The 21,813-nt window shown below is 28.3% G+C and overlaps 2 protein-coding genes across 3 annotated transcripts in view; both read right to left on the bottom strand.

Moving 5' to 3' along the window:
• Cad99C (cadherin-99C) overlaps nt 1-21,813 on the bottom strand; it is a 287,105-nt gene that overhangs the window by 131,266 nt on the left and 134,026 nt on the right. The gene's annotated exons all lie outside the window — the stretch shown is intronic.
• LOC135951941 (vitelline membrane protein Vm26Aa-like) lies at nt 17,247-17,669 on the bottom strand. Its single transcript, XM_065501702.1, has one exon. The coding sequence runs from the start codon at nt 17,667-17,669 to the stop codon at nt 17,247-17,249; it is 423 nt and encodes a 140-aa protein (XP_065357774.1).

The following is a 21,813-nucleotide window of genomic DNA, read 5'->3' as shown; positions in this document are numbered from 1 at the left end:
AACTCCAGAACAAAAACAGTACAAATAAATGAAAAAGCTAAACAAATTTAAAAAAAATAAAAAAAACATTGTAAAATATGCCCATAATATTAGCACATTTATGAAAATTGCATATTGCCATATATGACAACACTTCAATAGACACAAAAACCAAACAGCAAACAGTTACTTGCCGCACTTAGCTAAGCTGTTTGTGGCATGCTACAGAAACAAACAGCTCAACATTTTAGCATTTCTATTGTTTGCCACAACAAATGAACCAGACCAATATACATTCAAAACGTTGGGGAGAATTGCAAGAGAAAGAAAGAAAAAAAAATAATGCAAAACAATTCTAAAGCAATGAAACTGTATGACATTTCCATATAAGGTCAAAACTGTAGTAAAAAAAAACAAAACAAATAAAAACAAAACTAGAAATACAGAATTACAATTTGGCAATGAATTTTAAAGGTAAAGTTTATTATGCATATGTATTGAAACAAACAAACAGACCCCAGCAAACACAATTTCAAATACTTGAAAAATTTTGTTATTTTCATTTTATAGCAAATGTAATTTCAAATATCTCATTAAATCTTTAAGAAAATTTGAGAAAAGTCACTGAAAATTATTGGGAAAGTCATTATTTTCAAATTCTTTCAAAGCATTCTCAAACCTTTCATTTAATTTTCAATTTGAGATCAAACTTCTACGCTTGCCTCTTATACTTAGGCATGTCCCAATACACACAAATACAAATGTTATTTCTATTTAATACAAAATTCCCAAAGATTTCTCAAACTTAAACGTAAATTTCATATTTGCATTCAATTTGAGTTGAAAAAGCCATCATTTTCAAATTCTTTCAAAGCATTCTAAAAAACCTTTACATTTGATTAAGTGTTTGATTTCAAATCATTTTCAGTTTGAGATAAAACTTTCATGTTTGCCTCTTAAACTTAGGCATTCAAATGTTATTTCCATTTAATATAAAATTCTCAAAGATTTCTCAAACCTAACATGAATTTATATTTGAATTCAGTTTGAGTTTGATATGAACAAAATGGTTTCAATTATAAAAAATCGAATCAATCTCAAATGTTTGTCATCTCATTCTTAAACTCGTAACCTTTGAGAAAATCCTTGATTTCCAATGATAATAAAAAAATAATAATTTATTCTCAAACTCTTCACATTTAAGAACAGATTTGATTTAAAATCATCCTCAAACTTTTGACATTTGAGAAAATTATTGATTTCAAATCATTATCAATTTTATATCAAATCAAAATGTTTGTTGAGATTCGAATATATTTATTTACACACATAATTTTAATTAAAGGAAGAAGTTATTTTTAAAAGAGAATTGTGTAATTTTATTTAGAAAGGAAGTTCAGCAAAGATTTGATTTTTAAATATTCTCAAACTCTAGATATTTGAGAAAATATTTGATTCTAAACATTCTCAAACTCTGGACATTTGAGAAAAGGTATGATTTTAAATTATTTTCAAACTCTTGATATTTGAGAAAATATTTGATGCAAAACATTCTCAAAGGAAGAAGTTGCTTTTAAAAGAGAATTGTGAAATTTTATTTAGAAAGGAATTTCAGCAAAGGTTTGATATTGAATTATTCCCATACTATTTGATATTTGAGCAAATATTTGATTCAAAACATTCTCAAGCTCTGGACATTTGAGAAAAAGTTAGATTTTAAGTTATTCCCAAACTCTTGATATTTGAGCAAATATTTCATTCAAAATATTCTCAAGATCTGGACATTTGAGAAAAGTTATGATTTTAAATCATTCTCAAACTCTTGATATTTGAGAAAATATTTGATTCTTAACTTTCTCAAACTCCGGACATTTGAATAAAATGTTTGATTTTAAGTTATTCTCAAACTCTTGATATTTGAGAAAATATTTGATGCAAAACATTCTCAAGCTATGATTTTAAATCATTCTCAAACTCTTGATATTTGAGAAAATATTTTATTTCGCTTCATTTTCCATTTGATATCAAATCTAAATGTTTGCTGGGGTCATATTATATTTCTTTGCTATATATGTATATTTTTTTGTTACTAGGAGAGTTGAATCCAGAATATAGTTTGAAAGAGAATTGTGTAATTATATTTAGAAAGGAAAATATTGGTTGCAAATTTCCTCAATTTGGCAAAAATTTAATGAAATTGTTTACATTTTAAAGATTGCATTTGCAGTTAAATATTTGCTGTAATTAATTCTATTATGAGACCCTAACAAAAAAGTGAATACACTCAAATAATTTCAAAATATTTTTGAAATGAAACTGCCATTTTTAACCTGCAACTTAGGCATAGCTAGACGACTATACAAGTATAAATTTTGATGTTTAACATAGCAGTAAAGCAAACTACAACATTTTTAAGTAAAATAATCCCATAATTACCAAAAAGTAATGTTTGAAATTCCAGCTTTGGGATGTATAAATAAAAAATATCCTGGGAAACCCCATATTAGTAAAGTGTAACGAAATTGCAATATCAAACTGAATTTAATGTCCTGCAACGGCTGCTTGCAACATTCATCATGTTTGTAAACATTTCCATCATTAGCAACTTCTACTTATCAACAATGAGATAACACGCTGTTATTAACATTGTTTATAAGTCTGACAAGATTAACGATGAAGCAGTTTTAAAAGTTCTACTTAGGTGATCATTGTGGAAATAGAACATTATAGTATTTCCGTTATATTGTTCATGAGACTTCTGCAAGATGGCGCTGTGTATATAAATAGTAACAGCGAGTTGTGAGTGAGTTAAGGTATCGTGGGCGCTGTTAGAGTTAACATCAACTGTATTACCAGTGCATTCTATAAAGTGTGTGTTGTAAAAGAGAGTAACCATTTAAAATGTTGTGTTAATTTAAATAAATAATGAGTGGTTACAATTTTTAAATTAGCTATTAAAAAAATTCGATTTATTTAAAGAAAATGAACCACGTTTTTAAAAGGTAAAAACGCAACAATATTTTTGGTGCTTTATATTTTAAAGCTATCCCTGTTCAGATGCCTTTTTTCGTAAAAAATAATACAAAAGTTCAATATTGTTTTCCAGCAATGGTTTAAACATGTTGTATAACTGAGCAGCCCTTGCTGAGATCTCATAGCGCCGTTCCTGGGGTTTGCTACGCCTATGTGAAATTTCATGTCAGCCGGATCAGCCAGTTAAAAATGGTGGATTTAGTAAAACAATGAAAAGCTTAAAATTTTGTTAAATAATAATAAAAAAGGTTTCAATTTACAGTGGTGCCGATTTTCAACAATAAAAGGTAATAAATTCAAATAAATGTTTCCCCTTTTTTACCTACAAATCATTATTTAACAACCATTTAACCAAAACCTAATTGCCAACATAAAACCATTTAACCAATTTGACTTGAAAATTATGACAAGTTCAAGCAATTTTCTACATTTAAACTCTAGATAATTTACATTTAAACGTCTTGCCACCAATGACCAGCAATTACCATTTAAACAAGTAGGTTAAATTTGATATACAAACAAAAAGACAAGACAAATAATTACAATTTTCAAATTTAAACATAAATACACCCACTTAAACTCAACTCTTAAGAAGAATCTTCACAATAAGCATTCTAATAATCATTACTTACTTTAAATAGAGAATAAGAAGAAAATTTAAAATCATAATTTATAGAAAAAATTCTTTAGCTACAAAAAATTAAAAAAAAACCAACAAAAGGAGAAAATAGTTAAACTAGCTGTCATTTTCTAAATTCCCTGTAGACTTTAAATGGCTTTTACCACAAACCGCCATCAAACAACCGCTAACACAACAAATAAACAACAGCAACAACAACTATGACACGACAAACAGATCAGGTGTACTGAAATTTCACAAACCGAAACAAAACTAAAAAATTAAACAAACTGGCTTTTTTTTTTTTGGTCTGCCTGCAAAAAACCGTCTAAGACACTTAAAAGAAATAAATAGTGGCCGTGCTAAACTAAAGCACTTGTTTAACTTTACAAAACAGTTATTCACAGTTTTCGTAAACTTGCATTAGAAAAAAAGCCAAGGAAATAAGAGAAATACAAACATAAGTAAATAACCAGAGTTACAGTTTGTCTGTCTGTGAAATTACAAAACTGAACAAAAAAAAAAGTAGTGTTTGGCTACTTGTTGCTTTTTTGCTCATTTTTCTGTGGTGGCTGGGTAATTTTTGTGGCATCAGGATGTTTATGTTTAAAGACATGTTAAAGCATGATTGCCCTTCATGCAATTTGAAAGATGAAAAAATAACAACCAAAGAAAATAAACGGTTGTTTTCCTTGTTTAAGTATATTTCTTTCCATATATTTGTTCTTATTATTGTTGTTATTGTTCTGCAGGTATTATATTCATGTGCCACTACAACAACATCCATTTCTTTTTGCCCATTCGGTTGCAGTTGTTCGTTCTTTTGTTGCTTCTACATACATACAGTCGTTTTAACCCAATTGTTTGTTAACTTTAGTTTACTTAACTTAAGCTGCCATTTATTTCCTTTGTAGCGTTTGAAAGTTCTGTGTATTTGTTTATTTGCCTGTGAGGCATTACTCTCTTTTAGTAAATGTATGTGTTTAGATATGATTACAAATACAAAATAATTGCCTTTTGAAAAAGTTCAGACTTAAACCGTCACCATCAGTTATCTTAAGTTTTTATTTTCCCTGCAGTTTTGTTGATGGCAATGTACCAATTCTCTTTAGAGATTTGTAGTTACTGGAATGCCTTTCATTTGTCCACTTGTTGGCATAGAGCTTTGACTTCAAATAACCCCACGAAAATAAATCCTATGGTGTTAAATAACACGATCTAGGAGAGCAATTCTGATCACCGAATCCAGAGAGAACTCTTTCAGCCTCAGTTTTATGTGTATAAGTTTATAATCCAAACAATTGGATTTTTACTTTAATTAGGATTCATATGTATATTATGAAAAACAAGAACAAATAGAAATACAGCTAAAGGTTTGTATGGAATAAGGTGGTTAGTTTATAAACCACCATAGCGGTTGGCATTAAAAATAATTATGATACAAATTTTCGTAGCGTATAAATTTGTTTGAAAACTTATCATTTTGACTAAATTTTCTGAACAATACAAACGAAATAGCTGTGTGACATTCTCCAATTCTTTTATATCATTCGGTATACCCCACCCTTCTGTGTAATCAACCGGCTCCTCCAATCGAAAATTTTTTCACCATTTTGGTTCCACCACAACAGTTTGTGTAGATAAGTTACTAACAGAAGTATTAGCCAAATTTTATAGAGGTATGTCATCATCCGATGTCATCATATTTTGCCTGGAGCCCCGAAGGTATGTCACCGAGCACCATTATCAGATCGACTTGCTGCTCTTCTTCGTTTCTCTACATAATAGTATGTAGAGAAACGCATTATATAAAACCTATTTCAGTCACAGTGGTTAGTAATCTAACCACCTTATTACTTACGTTATTTATCAAAGATTATAGTATAAAATATTACTTTGTTAGCACAAGCCAACCAATGAAACACTAAATAGCAAATTAACACTGAATTTCATGAACAATAAACACTCTGCCTTTTTTATTGAATGCGGGAAATCCCCTTAGAAAAACTGCAATTTACAATATTTTCAAATTTGTAATATTAATCTAACCAGAGTAACCTGACGGCAAATTTCTGCCAAAAAACTTAAACGATGACTTAAAAAGAAAATTTATTAAAGACTCTAGAAATGGTGGTTAGTAAAGTGACCACTAAACCAAAAAGAGTTAAACGGCTCATGCAGTAATTTAATAATTACACGGGCTGTATGAAATGTGAAATCGTACTGATCAAACCACATGTAGTCCAACTTAGGTTGGAACAACTCTGTTTTCATGTCGCAATATCAAACACCAATAAAAGTTTCGAAGATGCACTCGTTTGATATGTGATAACTCCAGATCAACATCACCATCAACAAGTGACATGCATTTGTTTTTCGAACATTACATGATTAACAAAAACCTTGCAGTGTTGAAACCCATAACGTCCACATGAATATCATACAATTTAGCCAGAAATAACTATGATCACACGAGAGATCACATGCTGCAACGTCTTACAACATGAAATGTGATCATTCGACAATAGTTCCATTTCGGAAAACTATTTGTTAATCCGAATTTTTTAAGAAAGTTTCCTGTAAAAATTTCAATAAAGCAGCATTTTTATTTCTCAAATCAAATAAATTGATACAAAACATAATGTCAACAAAAAACATGCAATTTCTTGTTGTTTTCCTCCCATATTTCTTGGCAGGCAGCAGCATGAACATTCATGCAGTGTAAAATTTCATGTCAATCAAACCAGCTATTAAGAAATAGGCGATTGATTTACAAAAAAAATATTAAAATTCAGTGACTGCTTAAGTTTTGACTTGATGGTATGTATGATATCGGCTGACATTAAAAATGTGTTTAACTATGTGACATGTGAAAAAGAAATGGCTGACATATTATATATCAGGAGAAAGGGAATTGTGTCTAGAATTATGAAAAGCTTTATATATAAGTAGATGACCTGGTTTGCTTCGACACTCCAATAGTGTAATTAAAAATTGTCCGTACGTTATAATTCTGTATATTTTTAAACCGCAACGAACCTTAAGATATCCCAGTGATGGTTATAAAATATTCAAAAGGTACAATAGCAATAAGGAAATAGTGCAATTCATTATCACTTTTGAATTCTCATTCATTGGGAACCATAATTGCTTAATTTCATATTTCTAGGTCCATTATACTTAAATAATCATTATTATTTAATTTCCTAATTTTATGTTCATTATTAAAGAAAATTAAAAAGTACCATTTGAAGAACGATAAATACCATTAATTCTACCTTTTTGGCACCTAATATCATTAAGCCCCATATTCTGGATTCTATCTATCTTTACTCAGAAGCAAATCAGCCAACTCTTCTGTATATAAATAAATATAACAAAAAAGTAAAGTATGAAGAAAAATTACCAATTTTCTATTTTTCCTCTGGAACCTCCGTCAAGTTTGAAATTTCAAAGTAAATTCCTGATTTTAGATTCAGTATTATAGAAAATTATAAAAAAAAATTTCCATTTCAAAAACGAAAAAGTACCATTAGTTCTCTTTTTTTTGTATCATAATATAATTAAGCCCCCTATCATTTATTATTTACTGAGAAGAATAAGGGGATATATTTATACAAGATAGATAACACAGGGCAACAAAATCGAAGAAATTTTAGAGGCTTTTTAAACCAGTACACAATTCTGATGTGTTATGGTTCCAGTAGTACAAATATGGTACAAATTTTAAATTCTATAGAGAAGTTTTTTTTTAATTTTTTTTCTAAAATTGTACATTTTATTAGATGTTTCTCCACATAATTTATGATAACTCAAAAAGCGTTAGTCCTATATTATTGAAGTAAACTTTGAAATGTTACATAACCTTTAATCTGTTTAAATATTACTTTTTAATTGACCCAGTAGTTTCGGAGTTATAATAACAAATTGAAGCAAAAAATATATTTTTTACGTGAAAATAGCATATTTTTGTGTTTTAAAAAACTCATGAAAAATCGAAAACGGCAGAACTTAATCAGGTGTATTACTTTGTCGCAAAGCTGCGTATAATAGCAACAAAATTAGATATCAAAGATAAAAATCGATTGACTCTTTTCGAATTTATTCATAATAAAGTGAATTCGCTCATTTTCACAAAATTTTAGTTTTTTGTTTGATATACATAAAATTGAGCAGTTAATGTTCTTCTTTTGAATGATTGAATTTTGAAAACATTTTCCCCATGCTATGAACAAATTTTCACATATATATTGCGTTTTAATCGGCTCAGTAGTTTCGGAGTTATAATACCAAATTGAAGAAAAAAATATATTTTTTATGTAAAAAAATCAATTTTTTTGTTTTAAAAAAATTATAAAAAATCGAAAACGGCAGAAATTGTTTAGATTTATTGCTTCATTGCAAAGCTACATGCAATAGGAACAAAATGACATACCCATCATAAAAATCTGTGGATTATTTTCGAATTTATTCAAAATTAAGTGAATTCGCTTATGTACTTTGAGTGTACATTTTACATGTGTTTTGTTATATATAGTGGTTAGTGAAGCCTTTTTCTGCTGTTGTCCTGTGTAATTGAATGTAATGAAAAAGTACTATTAAAAGAAATGGTACCTTTCCTTTTTTCTTATTGTACTCCCACCAAGTCGGAAATGGCAAAGTACTAAATTTTGGCAAAATTTTTTGTGACAAAGTTATGTCTCAAAAACGACTCAAATATGTGTTCATGTGCTCAAGAAAATAAATGTTTTAAAAAAAGTACCAAACTGTTTACCCAGATTTGGCATACACTACAGTTTCGCAGTTCGAGTTCCAAATAAAACCATGTGTGTTAGTTTCTCTACAACTATTGGAACGAATGTGTAAAATTTTATCAAAATTGGCTTTATAATTTTTAATAAAATTTATTTTCTCCTTTTTACCCCTTAAAGGTACGAATTTTCAAAAGGTATCAAACTTATATTTTGTATTTTTCTAAGTAAATAATACAATTTAAAAGTTTGTAAATATTTTTATTGATTTAAAAATTATAAAGGGTGGCAAAAAAGTACCAAAATATATGAATTTAAAAAAAGTACCAGACAACTGTATGATAATTTTTTGAAGTATATAAATATGCATTTCAAATCTATTTGATATCAGTATTAGTTTAGAAGATATAGGTTTATCAAATTTACCCTGTAAAGGGTCGAATTTCCAAAAGTCCTTTCTTAGTGGATCTATATTGGAAGAGGGGAACCTATAGTCCAAATTTCATGTGTCTACCTTTTGGCGTTTGGGCTGGGGGATGTTGAATCACTCAGTAACGTTACTCTTTTATTGTTTCCTAATCGAACCTGTAGTTTAGAATCAAGAGAATTTTTTTAATTTTTTTTAGCAACTAGCTCCACTGTATCTCTACTTGTTAGCTTCTGTAATTTGAGCTTTCTTGTGTATTGTTGCATTTAAACAATAGGTTAAATGTCTAACATGTTTTTGTGGTAGTAGAACATTTAAAGGGTTAATTCATCTTGTTGGTTTGCTGCTGCAATAGTTATTGTTGCGGTTTATGCTGAGTATAATATAACTTTTTGCAAAATTAAAAAATCATAAACAAAAATTACAACATTCTTTTTTTTTGTACTTTTGCTTCAATGATGAGAGATGTGCCAAACGAAAGACTTAAAAACGAACATGTTGTAATTTTTTCTTTTTATTCTTCGTTTCTTGGTGGTTTATTAATAATTTGAGAAATATGTTTATAAAAATAGATCAAACGTGATGATGTTTTAGAATTTAGTGATGAAATTGTTTTATTAATGATGGAAATATGGAATGGGAACTAAGAAAATAAAAATATTTTAAAGCGAATAATAGGAAAATCTACATTTTTAGAAAAACAATTTTAAAATGTTTTAATATTGTGGTTGGGTAAAACAGAAATACTTAAAAATTGTATTTAAAACATTAAACTAACATACCACAAGTCCATATTTATCGCTCATACATCCTTACAAGTTTCTTTTCAAAGTCTTTTGTTTTTGCTTATCACAACCATCCGTACAAGTTTCTTTCCAAAGTCTTTTGTTTTTACCATTGTCCAGCTTGTAAATAAACATCAATAGTTGCTTTAAAATGCTACATTTTTTCATTTCAAACGTGTTAATTATGCCTACTTAATCATGATTGATACTTGAAACATGTTTCTGGAAACCAATACCAACAGTATAATTTCCAAAACATATAACCAGTAATTGAATTACGTAAATACAATTCTCATCATCATCTCTTGACATCTCACACACAGCTAGGCAAAAATCTGTTTAAACTTATTCTAAGAAATCACATTGAATAACACAGAACCCCATATTAAGATTTTTAGTTTTATTTTTTATAACTCAGTTTCTCAAGCAGTTGCATGTATATGCATTAATATGGATTGCCTTATAAAGGTGTCAAAAGATAATATTATTTAATTACAGGTAATATACACTCTCAGAGATTCGCAAAGAACTAGAAAAACATATGACTACAATATAAGCAATTTATTTAGCTATTGTTATAAAAGTTTATGGTTTTTGTTGCTGTTGTACACAAATCTAATATCTAACACTTTATAACAGTAATCAACAACTGCAGCAGAAAGAAATACTCACAACTCATACATTGTATCTAACAGTAACAGCCACAAAAGCAATTTTAGCTTAAATAACTTTGTAATCTTAAGGGCTGAGTTGAGTTTTTTAAAAAATTTTAAGTCAAAAAAGAAAAGAATCCATCGATTTTTATGATCGATATCTCAACTCTGTTCCTACTGCATGTGGCTTTGCGATAATGCAATAAATCTGAACAATTTCAAGTGTTTTTGAATTTTCATGATTTTTTTAAAACAAAAAAATTTGATATTTTCACCTTAAAAATATATTTTTTACTTCAATTTGTTATTGTAACTCCGAAACTACTGAGCCGATTGAAAAGCAATATATACACGAAAATTTGTACATAGTATGGGGAAAATGTTTTCAAAATTCAATCATTCAAATAAAGAACATTAACTACTTAATTTTATGTATACCAAACAAAAAACTAAAATTTTGTGAAAATGAGAAAATTTAATTAATTATGAATAAACTCGAAAAGAATCCATCTTTTTTTATGCTTCGATCTGTTATTATAACTCCGAAACTACAAAGCCGATTGAAACGCAATATATACAACAAAATTTGTACATAGTATGGGGAAAATGTTTTCAAAATTCAATCAATCGAAAGAATAACACTAACTACTTAATTTTATGTATATCAGACAAAAAACTAAAATTTTGTGAAAATGAGCGAATTCACTTAATTGTGAATAAATTCGAAAATAATCACTCTATTTTTATGACCGATATATCATTTTATTGCTATTATATGTGGCATTGCGATAAAGTAATAAACCTAAAAAATTTGTGCAGTTTTCGATTTTTCATGATTTTTTAAAATAAAAAAATTGGCTATTTTCATATAAAAAATATATTTTTTGCTTCAATTTGTTATTATAACTCCGAAACTACAGAGCCGATTGAAACGCAATAAATACAAGAAAATTTGTGCATAGTATGGGGAAAATGTTTTCAAAATGTAATCAATCAAAAGAAGAACATTAACTACTCAATTTTATGTAAATCAAACAAAAAACTAAAATTTTGTGAAAATGAGCAAATTCACTTAATTGTGATTAAATTCGAAAATGATTAATCGATTTTTACGGTCGATATCTCATTTTATTGCTATTATATGTTGCATTTCGATAAAGTAATAAACCCAAAAAATTTGTGCCGTTTTCGATTTTTCATGATTTTTTAAAATAAAAAACTTGGCTATTTTCATGTAAAAAATATTTTTTTGCTTCAATTTGTTATTATAACTCCGAAAATACTGAGCCAATTAAAACGCAATATTTAAACGGTTAAAAGCAGTCTGAATCTGAACTTTTCTAAGTTTATTTTTATAAGATCGGACTAATCGTTTTTGAGTAATCATTAATTATGTGGAGAAACGTCTAAAAAAAATTTTACCTAGAATTTTTTTTAAAAAAAACGCCTCCATAGAAATTAAATTTTGTACCATATTTGTACTACCGGAACCACAAGACATCAAAATTGTGTATTGTTTTAAAAAGCATCTAAAATTGTTTCGATTTTGTTGCCCTGTGTAATAGATGGCACTTCAGTTATTCTCTCTCCTGTATCTAATTCTATCTCCTGGATCTAATTCTATCTCCTGGATCTAATTCTCTCTCCTGGATCCGCGAATGATCTAGATAATTCTTTAATCGTTGATCTTTAAATAGTCAAGTTTACGCTTCAATTGTTGATATTTTTAGAGTCAAGTTTGAGCTTTAATCGTAGGTCTTTATATATTCTAGTTTAAGCTTCAATCGTTGGTCATTATATAGTTCAAGTTTAAGCTTTAACCATAGTCTAGTTTAAACTTCAATCATTGGTCTTTATATAGTCTAGCATAATATTCAACCGTAGGTGTTTACGTAACAGTTTGGCATAAGCTTATAGAGTCTGGTTTAAGCCTTAATAGTTGGTCTTTGTATAATCTAATTTAAGTTTCAATTGTAGGTCTAGCTCTAGTTTTAATCGTTGGTATTTATGTAGTCTAGTTTAAGCTTCAATTGTTTTTCTTTATTAAGTTTATGCTTTAATCCTAGCTTTTTGTTTAAGCTTGAATCGTAGTTTTCTATAGCTTAGGTTAAACTTTAATCGTAGGTCATTATTTAGTCTAGTTTAGGATTCAATCCTAGGTTTATATAGCTTAGTTTAAGCTGCAATCGTAGATCTTAATTTAGTCTAGTTTTACCTTCAATCGTAGGTTTATTTAGTCTAGTTTAATCATGGGGATTATATAAACTAGATTAAGATTCAATCATAGGATTTAAGGTCTTATAATGTTCAATCGTAGGTCTTTACAAAGCTTTGCTTAAGCTGTAATCGTATGTCTTTATTTAGTCTAGTTCTAGCTGAAATCGTAGCTTAGTTTAAACTGCAATTGAAGTTCTTTATTTAGTCTAGTTTAAGATTTACATAGCTTGGTTTAAACTTCTGTTGTAGATATTTATATAGCTAATATAGTCTAGTTTAAGCTTCATTGGTTGAGGTTTATATACATTAGGTTATGCTGTAATCGTAGATCTTAATTTTGTCTATGATTGAAGGTGAAACTTTTAGCTTAAGCTGTAATCATATGTCCTTATTTAGTCTAGTTTAAGCTATAATCGTAGGTCTTTATATATCTTAGTTTAATCTGCAAACGAAGTTCTTTATTTAGTCTAGTTTAAGATTTAACCGTAGGTTTAAACTTCATTCGTAGGTCTTTATATAACTTAGTTTAAGCTACAATAGTAGGTCTCTATTTAGTCTAGTTTAAGCTTCAATCGTTGGGGTTTATAAAGCTTAGTATAAGCTGAAATTTTGGTTGCAGTTTAAGCTTTAATCATTGGGATTATATAAACAAGTTTAAGCTACTTGACTATACAATACCAATATTCAAGTTAGAATTATATAGCTTAGAGTAAGCTTCAGTCATGTTTTTTTATTTATTATAGTTTAAGCTGCAATCGTAGTTTTTTTTAAGTTTAGTTTAAACTTCAATGGTAAAAAATTTGAAGTAAAAATTTGTATAATGAAAACAGTTTGTAACGAAATTTTTATAAAAACATTGGCCGGCAAATTGAAATCAAACGTTGCTTTATTTTATTTCTACACCAGTTCCCCTAATATCATTCCTTAATAAAAAGCAGAAGAAACTAATTTCAACTATATTTCCAAGCAGGTTAATAATTCATAATAAACGCAATCACTTAACAAGAGATGAGAAAAAATACTTTTAAAAACAATATATATTCTAGCAACATCAAAAAAAATATGCCAGATATTGCATCAGAATGTAAAAATCATTAAACTTAAACTCATCACAGGCACAAAGCAAAATCATAATGATGATCTAAAAAAATGAATGGGATTCAGTAACTTTTTTTGTTCCTTATTGCACTAAAGCAAGATGTATAAATCTTTAGACTCAATCAAGCGCTACTTAAATGCATAACTCTGGCTCTAACACAACCAAATGCCTCCACCACTTAAAGTGTCTAGTTGGTTAAATAGAGATGAAAAAGTCTAGAAGAAAGTTAAAAGTAAAGATTAAAAAAAAAACAAGAAAAGAAAGAAGCCAAAACAAAACAGCTACAGCTATAGCTACAGCAACATAACAATCAGCATACTAGTTAGTTACTTGCATTAAACAAAATATGCAATGAAATTGTAAAATGTAACAAGATTATAGAACATACTGCTTTGCTGTACTATTATGAAAAACTTACATACAAAACAAAGCCCAGCCACAGCCTCTCTACTGTGCTCACAGTTTATGTTCAAGAACCAGCTCGTTTTGTAGAAAAACAAAATAAAAAAGTAGCAAAATGTCTGCATAAAAAAAAGAATGCCATAATAAACATAACGGATCATAAATCTATAGTCGTTGTAGTAAACTTTAGTTTCTTACTACCAGTTCAAAAGTGTTCAACTGCAACTGCAAACCCAACCCAATTCAATTCATGCTCAGCTAAATATATTCTTTGTCTGCTATTTTCTGTTCTTTTCTAAAAAAAAACTTTTCTAAAATATTCTAATACTTTAGACTTTAAGCTAAGAATAATATTATTATCCAGGAGAGGGGGGAAAATGTTTTTTTCTTAAAAAAAAACTAAACCAACCAATAGCTTTTTAGGATTATAACGGCAATAGCACCTGGTTTACTGATGTAATAATGCAGCACAGTTTCTATGCTGTACTGCAGCTAGCAGCCACATAAAGAGTAGAGCAGCAATGAACAAAAGTTGGTTGCATTCACATACAATCCATATTAAAACGCATTTTGTGATGTTGCATTTTGTTGCTATAATTAGATTGTCGAAAATCTTGATTTTATTTAAATATACAAAAATTCATGCAAATGAGATAAAATGTATTAAAACACATCTTTAAATTTGTAGAAAGTTTTGAAAGACATTTGGAAAAATATTAAAAACCTTTAACTTTTTTTTAAAAATAGATTGTTAATATAATCTTGTACTAATACTTTTAAATTTGGAATCGAAAGCAATTAGTTAAGGGTAATACAAAAATTTAGTGACATCAAATTTTTCTATTGTTTGATTTTGCTAAAATTCTAATCATGTATTCTTTTGCACATTTTATGATGTATTAACAATGGCTGGATGTTAATAGACCACTATTGAAGCTTAAACTGGACTATATAAAGACAAACTCTTAAGGCTTAAACCAGACTATATAAGCTTATACTAAGCTACGTAAACACCTAAGGTTGAAGATTATTCTGGACTATATAAAGACCAATGATTAAAGCTTAAACTAGACTACCTAAACCTACGTTTTAATCTTAAATTAGACAATATAAAGGCATATGGTTAAAGCTTAAAATTGAACTATATAATGACCAACGATTGAAGCGTAAACTAGAATATATAAAGACCTATGATTAAAGCTTAAACGTTACTATATAAAGATTAACGATTAAAGCTTAAACTTGAATCTAAAAACACCAACAATTGAAGCTTAATCTTGACTATATAAAGATTAACGATTAAAGCATTATCTATACCATTTGAGGGTTCAGGAGGTAGAAATAGGAATTTACAAAGACCTACAAATAATTGAAGTACAATCTATTACACAGGGCAACAAAATCGAAAAATTTTAGAGGCATTTTAAACCACTACACAATTTTAATGTATTGTGGTTCCAGTAGTACAAATATGGTTAAAATTTTTAATTCTACAAAAAATTAAGAAAAATCGAAAATGGCAGAAATTCTTAAGATGTATTACTGTATCGTAAAGCCACGTATAATAGCAATAAAATGGGATATCAATCATAAAAATCGATTGATTCTTTTCGAATTTATTCACAATTAAGTGATTTCGCTCATTTTCACAAAATTTTACTTTTTAGTTTGATAAACATAAAATTGAGTAGTTAATGTTCCTCATTTGAATGATTGAATTTAGAAAACATTTTCCCCATACTATCTACAAATTTTCTTTTATATATTACGTTTCAATCGGTTCAGTAGTTTCGGAGTTATAATAACAAATTGAAGCAAAAAATATATTTTTTACATGAAAATAGCAAATTTTATTGTTTTAAAAAAATCATGAAAAATCGAAAACGGCAAAAATTGTTCAAGTTTATTACTTTATCGAAAAGCCACATATAATGGCAATAAAATGAGATATCGACCATTAAAATCAATTGATTCTTTTTGAATTTATTCACAATTAAGTGAATTCGCTCATTTTCACAAAATTTTAGTTTTTTGTTTGATATACATAAAATTAAGTGGTTAAGGTACTTCTTTTGAATGCTTGAATTTTGAAGACATTTTCCCCATGCTATGTACAAATTTTCTTCTATATGTTGCGTTTCAATCGGCCTAGTAGTTTCAGAATTATAATAACAAATTGAAGCAAAAAATATATTTTTTACGTGAAAATAGCAAATTTTTTTGTTTTAAAAAATCATGAAAAATTGAAAACGGAAGAAATTGTTCAGAATAATTGCTTTATCGCAAAGCTACATGTAATAGGAACAAAATGAGATATCGATCATAAAAATCGATTGATCATTTTCGAATTTATTCACAATGAGGTGAATTCACTCATTTTCAGAAAATTGTATGTGCGTACAAGCGTATACTTTGAGTGTACATTTACATGTGTTTTGTTTTTGTTAAAATTTTTGTTACAATAACAAAACACATGTAAAATTTACACTCAAATAACACGCTTCTAAGCACATACAATTTTCTGAAAATTAGTGAATTCACTTAATTGTGAATAAATTCGAAAAGACTCAATCAATTTTTATGATCGATATCTCATTTTGTTGCTATATATGTGAATTTGTGATAAAGGAATAAACCTGAACAATTTCTTCCATTTTCGATTTTTCATGATTTTTTTAAAACAAAAAAATTTGATATTTTCATGTAAAAAATATATTTTTTTGTTTCAATTTGTTATTACAAGTCCGAAATTACTGAGCCGATTAAAACACAATATATAAACAGATTAAAAGTTTTGTATATTTGAACTTGTTCAAGTTTATTTCAGTAAAATTGCACTAAGGGTTTTTGAGTTATCATAAATTATGTGAAGAAACATCTACAAAAATTGGCAATTAAAAAAAAAAAAAATTGAAAAAAAACTTTTATATAGAATTTAAAATTTGGACTATATTTGTATTACTGGAACCACAAAACATCAAAATTGTGTACTGGTTTAAAAAGCCTCTAAAATTTTTTCGATTTTGTTGCCCTGTGTTATTGCCATGCAAACATACTTTTGTTCAAAAAGAAGCAACAGTTTTTACTGTCCTCTATCTCCATGTCTTATATCTATTTTAAATTATATTCAAACACAGGACACTCTTAATTTTTTTCATTTTTAAATCAACATTTTATTTAATAAAAAACTTCATTCAACTATTTAAAATCAATCTTAACATAAACCTTTTTTTTATTACACAGACATCAGCTATAATCACAAGTAACTCTTTTCATTCCACTTAATATTGATACCATTGATTCATAGATTGAGGCAAAAATCCACTATAGGTCTGAGGAAGACCGTAATTGTTGCCCACTGGAGCAACATAAGTGGGCACAGGAGCTGTGTAGGCACCGGCCGAGCCATAAGAAGCAGCTGGGGCAGCACAAGGTATAGGAGCTAAGTTAGGCTGGCAGCTGAACAAGTAGTTTTTGGGGCAGGGAGGAGCAGGAATGCTGGCAGCACCATAGCCAGCAGATTTACGGAAACGGCTGTAGTCAGTGTTCAAAAGGGATTGAATGGATTGGGTATCGGTGTCCAACGAATCCTGTTTGGTTGCAGTGTTGACATTGGTGTTGGTGGAGGTGGTGCCAGTGGTAGTGCTGGCAGCAGAGACAGCAGCAATAGCAGTGATTAAGGCAAAGCAAATGAAGAAGTTCATGTTGATTTTATATATTTTTTTTTTGGAAGTTTTATAAAATAACTGTTTTATTTGGCTTATGAAGTGCAAGTGTTTAGGTTTATTTTAATTATGGCTATTTATACTAAATTTTTTATTTAAGTTTAATATTTATTGTCAATAAATAGTTTCTAGTTGTTGCAATAATATTAATATTTTTGCTTATTATGTTGATTTTATAAAAAAATTTAAATACTTTGCATATTGAAGCATTTTATTATTGGGGTGAGTTTAAAAATAGGTCATCCTACTAAGCAATTTTATTAAAATGCGTAAAACTTTGTTTAGTCTTTTTTTCCATTTAGTTTACGAATATTTTTTTATTAACTTTAGTTGGCAGTTTGCTGCAAGTTTAATACACGTGCAAGTGTCAACGAACTTCTAAACAAATATCCAAATTTTCTAAAGAAATTTCAAATTTATATTAAAGATTTGGTGTTCTAACTAGAACACTTCTTTTCTTAAGTTTTATAAAATTATTTTTATATTTATTCAGCTGTACATACTTATTATCTAGAATAAACTTTAATTTATCATAATTTCAAATATAGAAAAAAATCTCGTTTAACAACTAGCAACAAAAAGGGAAGTGTTTTGTTAAGATTCTAGCATTAACCTGCAGTTATTTTTGTATTAAAGCCAATAGTTAAAGAGCAGTGATTTCCTACCAACCACTGTTATTTTAACTAATGATGTAGCGGCAGTTGAGGTGCAATGAAAAAAGTATAAAGAAAATAGTTATAAAAGAGAAACTAATATAAAATAACATTTAGAAAATGCTGGGTAATATTAAAGCCAGTTAAGTTTTATGAAGTTACAAAATGCAATGAAGATCATGATGATGATAATGCAATAACGATGATGTGTAAGATTGGATACTTCCTTTTCAGCCAAACAAATCTTCTTATTTTTTTTTATTTTTCTTTTTGCCACAACCTGTAACTCTTGACAAAACAATCATGAAGATAAACTTGACAAAGAAAAAGAAGAAAAAAAATTGTCAGCATTATTTTGTTCAAAAGAAATTTTCATTTAATGTTTCAAGAGAAAAAGTGTGACATTACAAGCAGGTTAAGAAACCGTTTCTTTAACATTAACAGCTTAAATGAGTTTGAGAAAAGGTTCTTGCCACTTCCCTCAGCCAGGCATTTTGGTACAACTAAAGGGTCTTCCAATAGGGACTTACGAACTTTGAATGGTTGATTGGCATTTATTCAGTTCGTTTTGCCAAGTCACCATGGACGAATATATTCGTCGCACAGTGGTATGAGAAAATAAAAAGAGGGAAATAAATCTATAACTTCTAAACCCTTAGTCCGATTTAAATGAAATTTCACATTTCACAAATTAATTAGGGAAAACTTAACAACTCGCAGAGAATTTATCTATCACTGTTATTTACATTCATAAAAATGTTATTACCTAACATAGAAATTCATACTTTTGTATGAATTTCTATGTTAGGTAAATTCTCTGCGAGTTGTTAAGTTTTCCCTAATTAAATTGCCACGTAAAAAACATAAGGTCGACATGTTATATATCAATGGATAGGGGATTTTGTCTATTTTTCAAAAATATATAAAACTTTTGACAATTAAAAAATTCATGGAATAATTTTTTGAAAAATTTAACAAAAATTGCTTTTTATTGAGTTTTTGCAAAGATACAAATTTTTCAATTGAAATAAAATTTTTATTTATAAATATTTTTTAATAATGTTTTACAGTTATATAGATTTTTCCATTGAAAATATGTATATAACTGAAAACAAATTTTGAAATTTGTTATCAGGAATCCCGCAATTCCCAAAAAAGTGTTGAAAAATCTAAAAAATGGACTTTTTTAGTTTTTTGGATGTAATATACATACCAAGAGCGGGATTATTGGAGCCCTTTACAAAACAATTAACAACATGTTTGGCCATCTAAAACTGGTAACTATATTTTGATATCTAGTATGCGATTTAAGAATTTTTGCCCTAAATTGGAATTTTAGATAAAAAATAGGCGTTCTTTCGATGGACCTGGTCCCCTCGGTATTAAAAATTTTAAATTTTTTTTCCATTTAGAATTTTTCATGTAAAGTTGGCTTTTCAAAAAGTAAAAATTATTTATACATCCTCTTAGAAATGTTTTAGATAACTTAAAAAGAATAAAAGTACTTTTTTCCAAAAAAAATAACGAATTTTTTTAGATTTAAATGCATGTAACTTTGGACTTAGTCATGACTTTTTCTTTACTTGATATATAAATTTGTTGTTAGTTTTATAAAAGAAAATCGAAAAATATTTGGAACCGCGGTCATAAAAAAAACTGGAGTAGGGTGGGTAAAAATGTTAAAAATTTAATATTCAAATGCGAATATCTCCTAAGCTATAAGAGATAATTGTTAGCTACTTGACAAGAAGATTCTATATATGTAATGAAATCGTAACACAAACAATGAAATAGGATCGTTTTTAAAATTGAACATACCGGAGGTCTCCTACTTTGGGGACACCTGGCCCCGCAACTGGTGGTCCCATGAGGTCCAAATTCAAAACCTAAACTCGACAACACTTCCACTTTGCGCATGGCAAATTTTATTCACATCAGACTAGCCGTTTAGAAGTTACAGATTTATTTCCCTCTTTTTTTTCTCATACCACTGTGCGGCCCTCAAAGCTTACATTTTCCATTTCATCGGTCAAATTCAACCTGCTTTATGCACCAGAACCATGGAAAATTGGACATTCTGGAACATTAGTGCGATGTTGTATTCCATACATAATTGTCCTTTCACTTTGTTTTATTTAAATTTAAAGATAGAAAGCGCTTACTGAAACACCCTTTATATGTGTGTAAAGGAACATAACCAACAGTTTTTCTAAATAGTTACGGTATTTTCATCGGAAATCTAGTGGGACGCACAAAAGTACAGCCCATGAGTAAAATATGAAGTGTAATTTTTATTTTCACAAGTTTCAAATAGTTTGTAAGATAAAAAACAAACTAAAATTTATTAATAATAATAAGATTCCATGTTATATAATACATTATACAATTTTTTTCTACTGAATTGAACTGGTTTTTGTAAGATTTTTCAACGTTTATTTGTGGTTTTTATATAGTAGAACGTAGAAAATTAATCAATACTTTTGCCATCGATATCGATTACTTGGCCCAGTCAGGCCTGCTGTTCTAAAGAAATAAAAATTGCTCTATAACAAAAAAACAAAAAAAACACAAACAATTTATCTTAAAATATATACAAAGGTAGAAAAGTGTTTTCCTGTACCTTGTACTGCAACTTTAGTATTAAGTGTAATAAGAGTAGCAAATACTAGAGTTTTGTTAAATTACAAATAATTTATTTTCCAACACCTCGATTCTGTTTAGTTGTTTTGTCGTTGCTCTCTCTTGTACATTTTATTGCCGCTTGATGTTTATATTTTTATCTAGCATCTCTGCCACAGTGAGGAAGCTGTGACGTTGTATATAAACCTATACAACATCCATCTGTGTTAGACAAACATTTAATTTTTGCATCTTGTTTGCCGTAAATAAAATAGATCTTGGCATCTAACTAATCATAGAAAAATTTAAAGTTTTTTTTCTTTTATATTAAAAAATAAAATATTTATAACAAGCAAAACTATATGAAAGCGCGTTTAAATAGCAGCCGCATTTTGATAACTTAATATCTTAAAGAATTTTTGTTATTTTCTAGATCTATATCTTTGATATAGTTAGAGCTAGAAAAAGTATCCACAACAATTTAATGTACATGATGGCAATTTAATAACAAGACAAGTAAATTACAAATAACCAGAATAAATATGTACATAAAATAATGTTGAGACCTTTTAGATTGATAACAATTTACATTATAGAAATTTAATACAATATTTAAAATGAATTCTAGAGCCAACCAACTTGATGTAAATATAAAATCTTTGATAAGGAAGTGTCCAATCATCTAAAGTAATAATTTGTTGTGGAAAAATAAAAAGGAATCTGGTTTAAATCAGGAAATAATGTTTAAATATTATACATGTATACTAGGGTATTCAATTAATCGGGTTACTGGTTTAATCGGTTAATCTGGCAAAGAATTAATCGGGGTTAAGATTTAATCAGTTAATCTT

The sequence above is a fragment of the Calliphora vicina genome, chromosome 1 (assembly GCF_958450345.1).
Source record: "Calliphora vicina chromosome 1, idCalVici1.1, whole genome shotgun sequence".
Classification (NCBI taxonomy): Eukaryota; Metazoa; Arthropoda; class Insecta; order Diptera; family Calliphoridae; genus Calliphora; species Calliphora vicina.
Note: the sequence above shows the minus strand (reverse complement) of the source record. Positions and strands in the feature narration are given on the sequence as shown.

What these genes read in the sequence shown, in the direction of transcription:
- LOC135951941 (XM_065501702.1), bottom strand. Translation starts at nt 17,669, where the DNA reads ATGAACTTCTTCATTTGCTTTGCCTTAATCACTGCTATTGCTGCTGTC.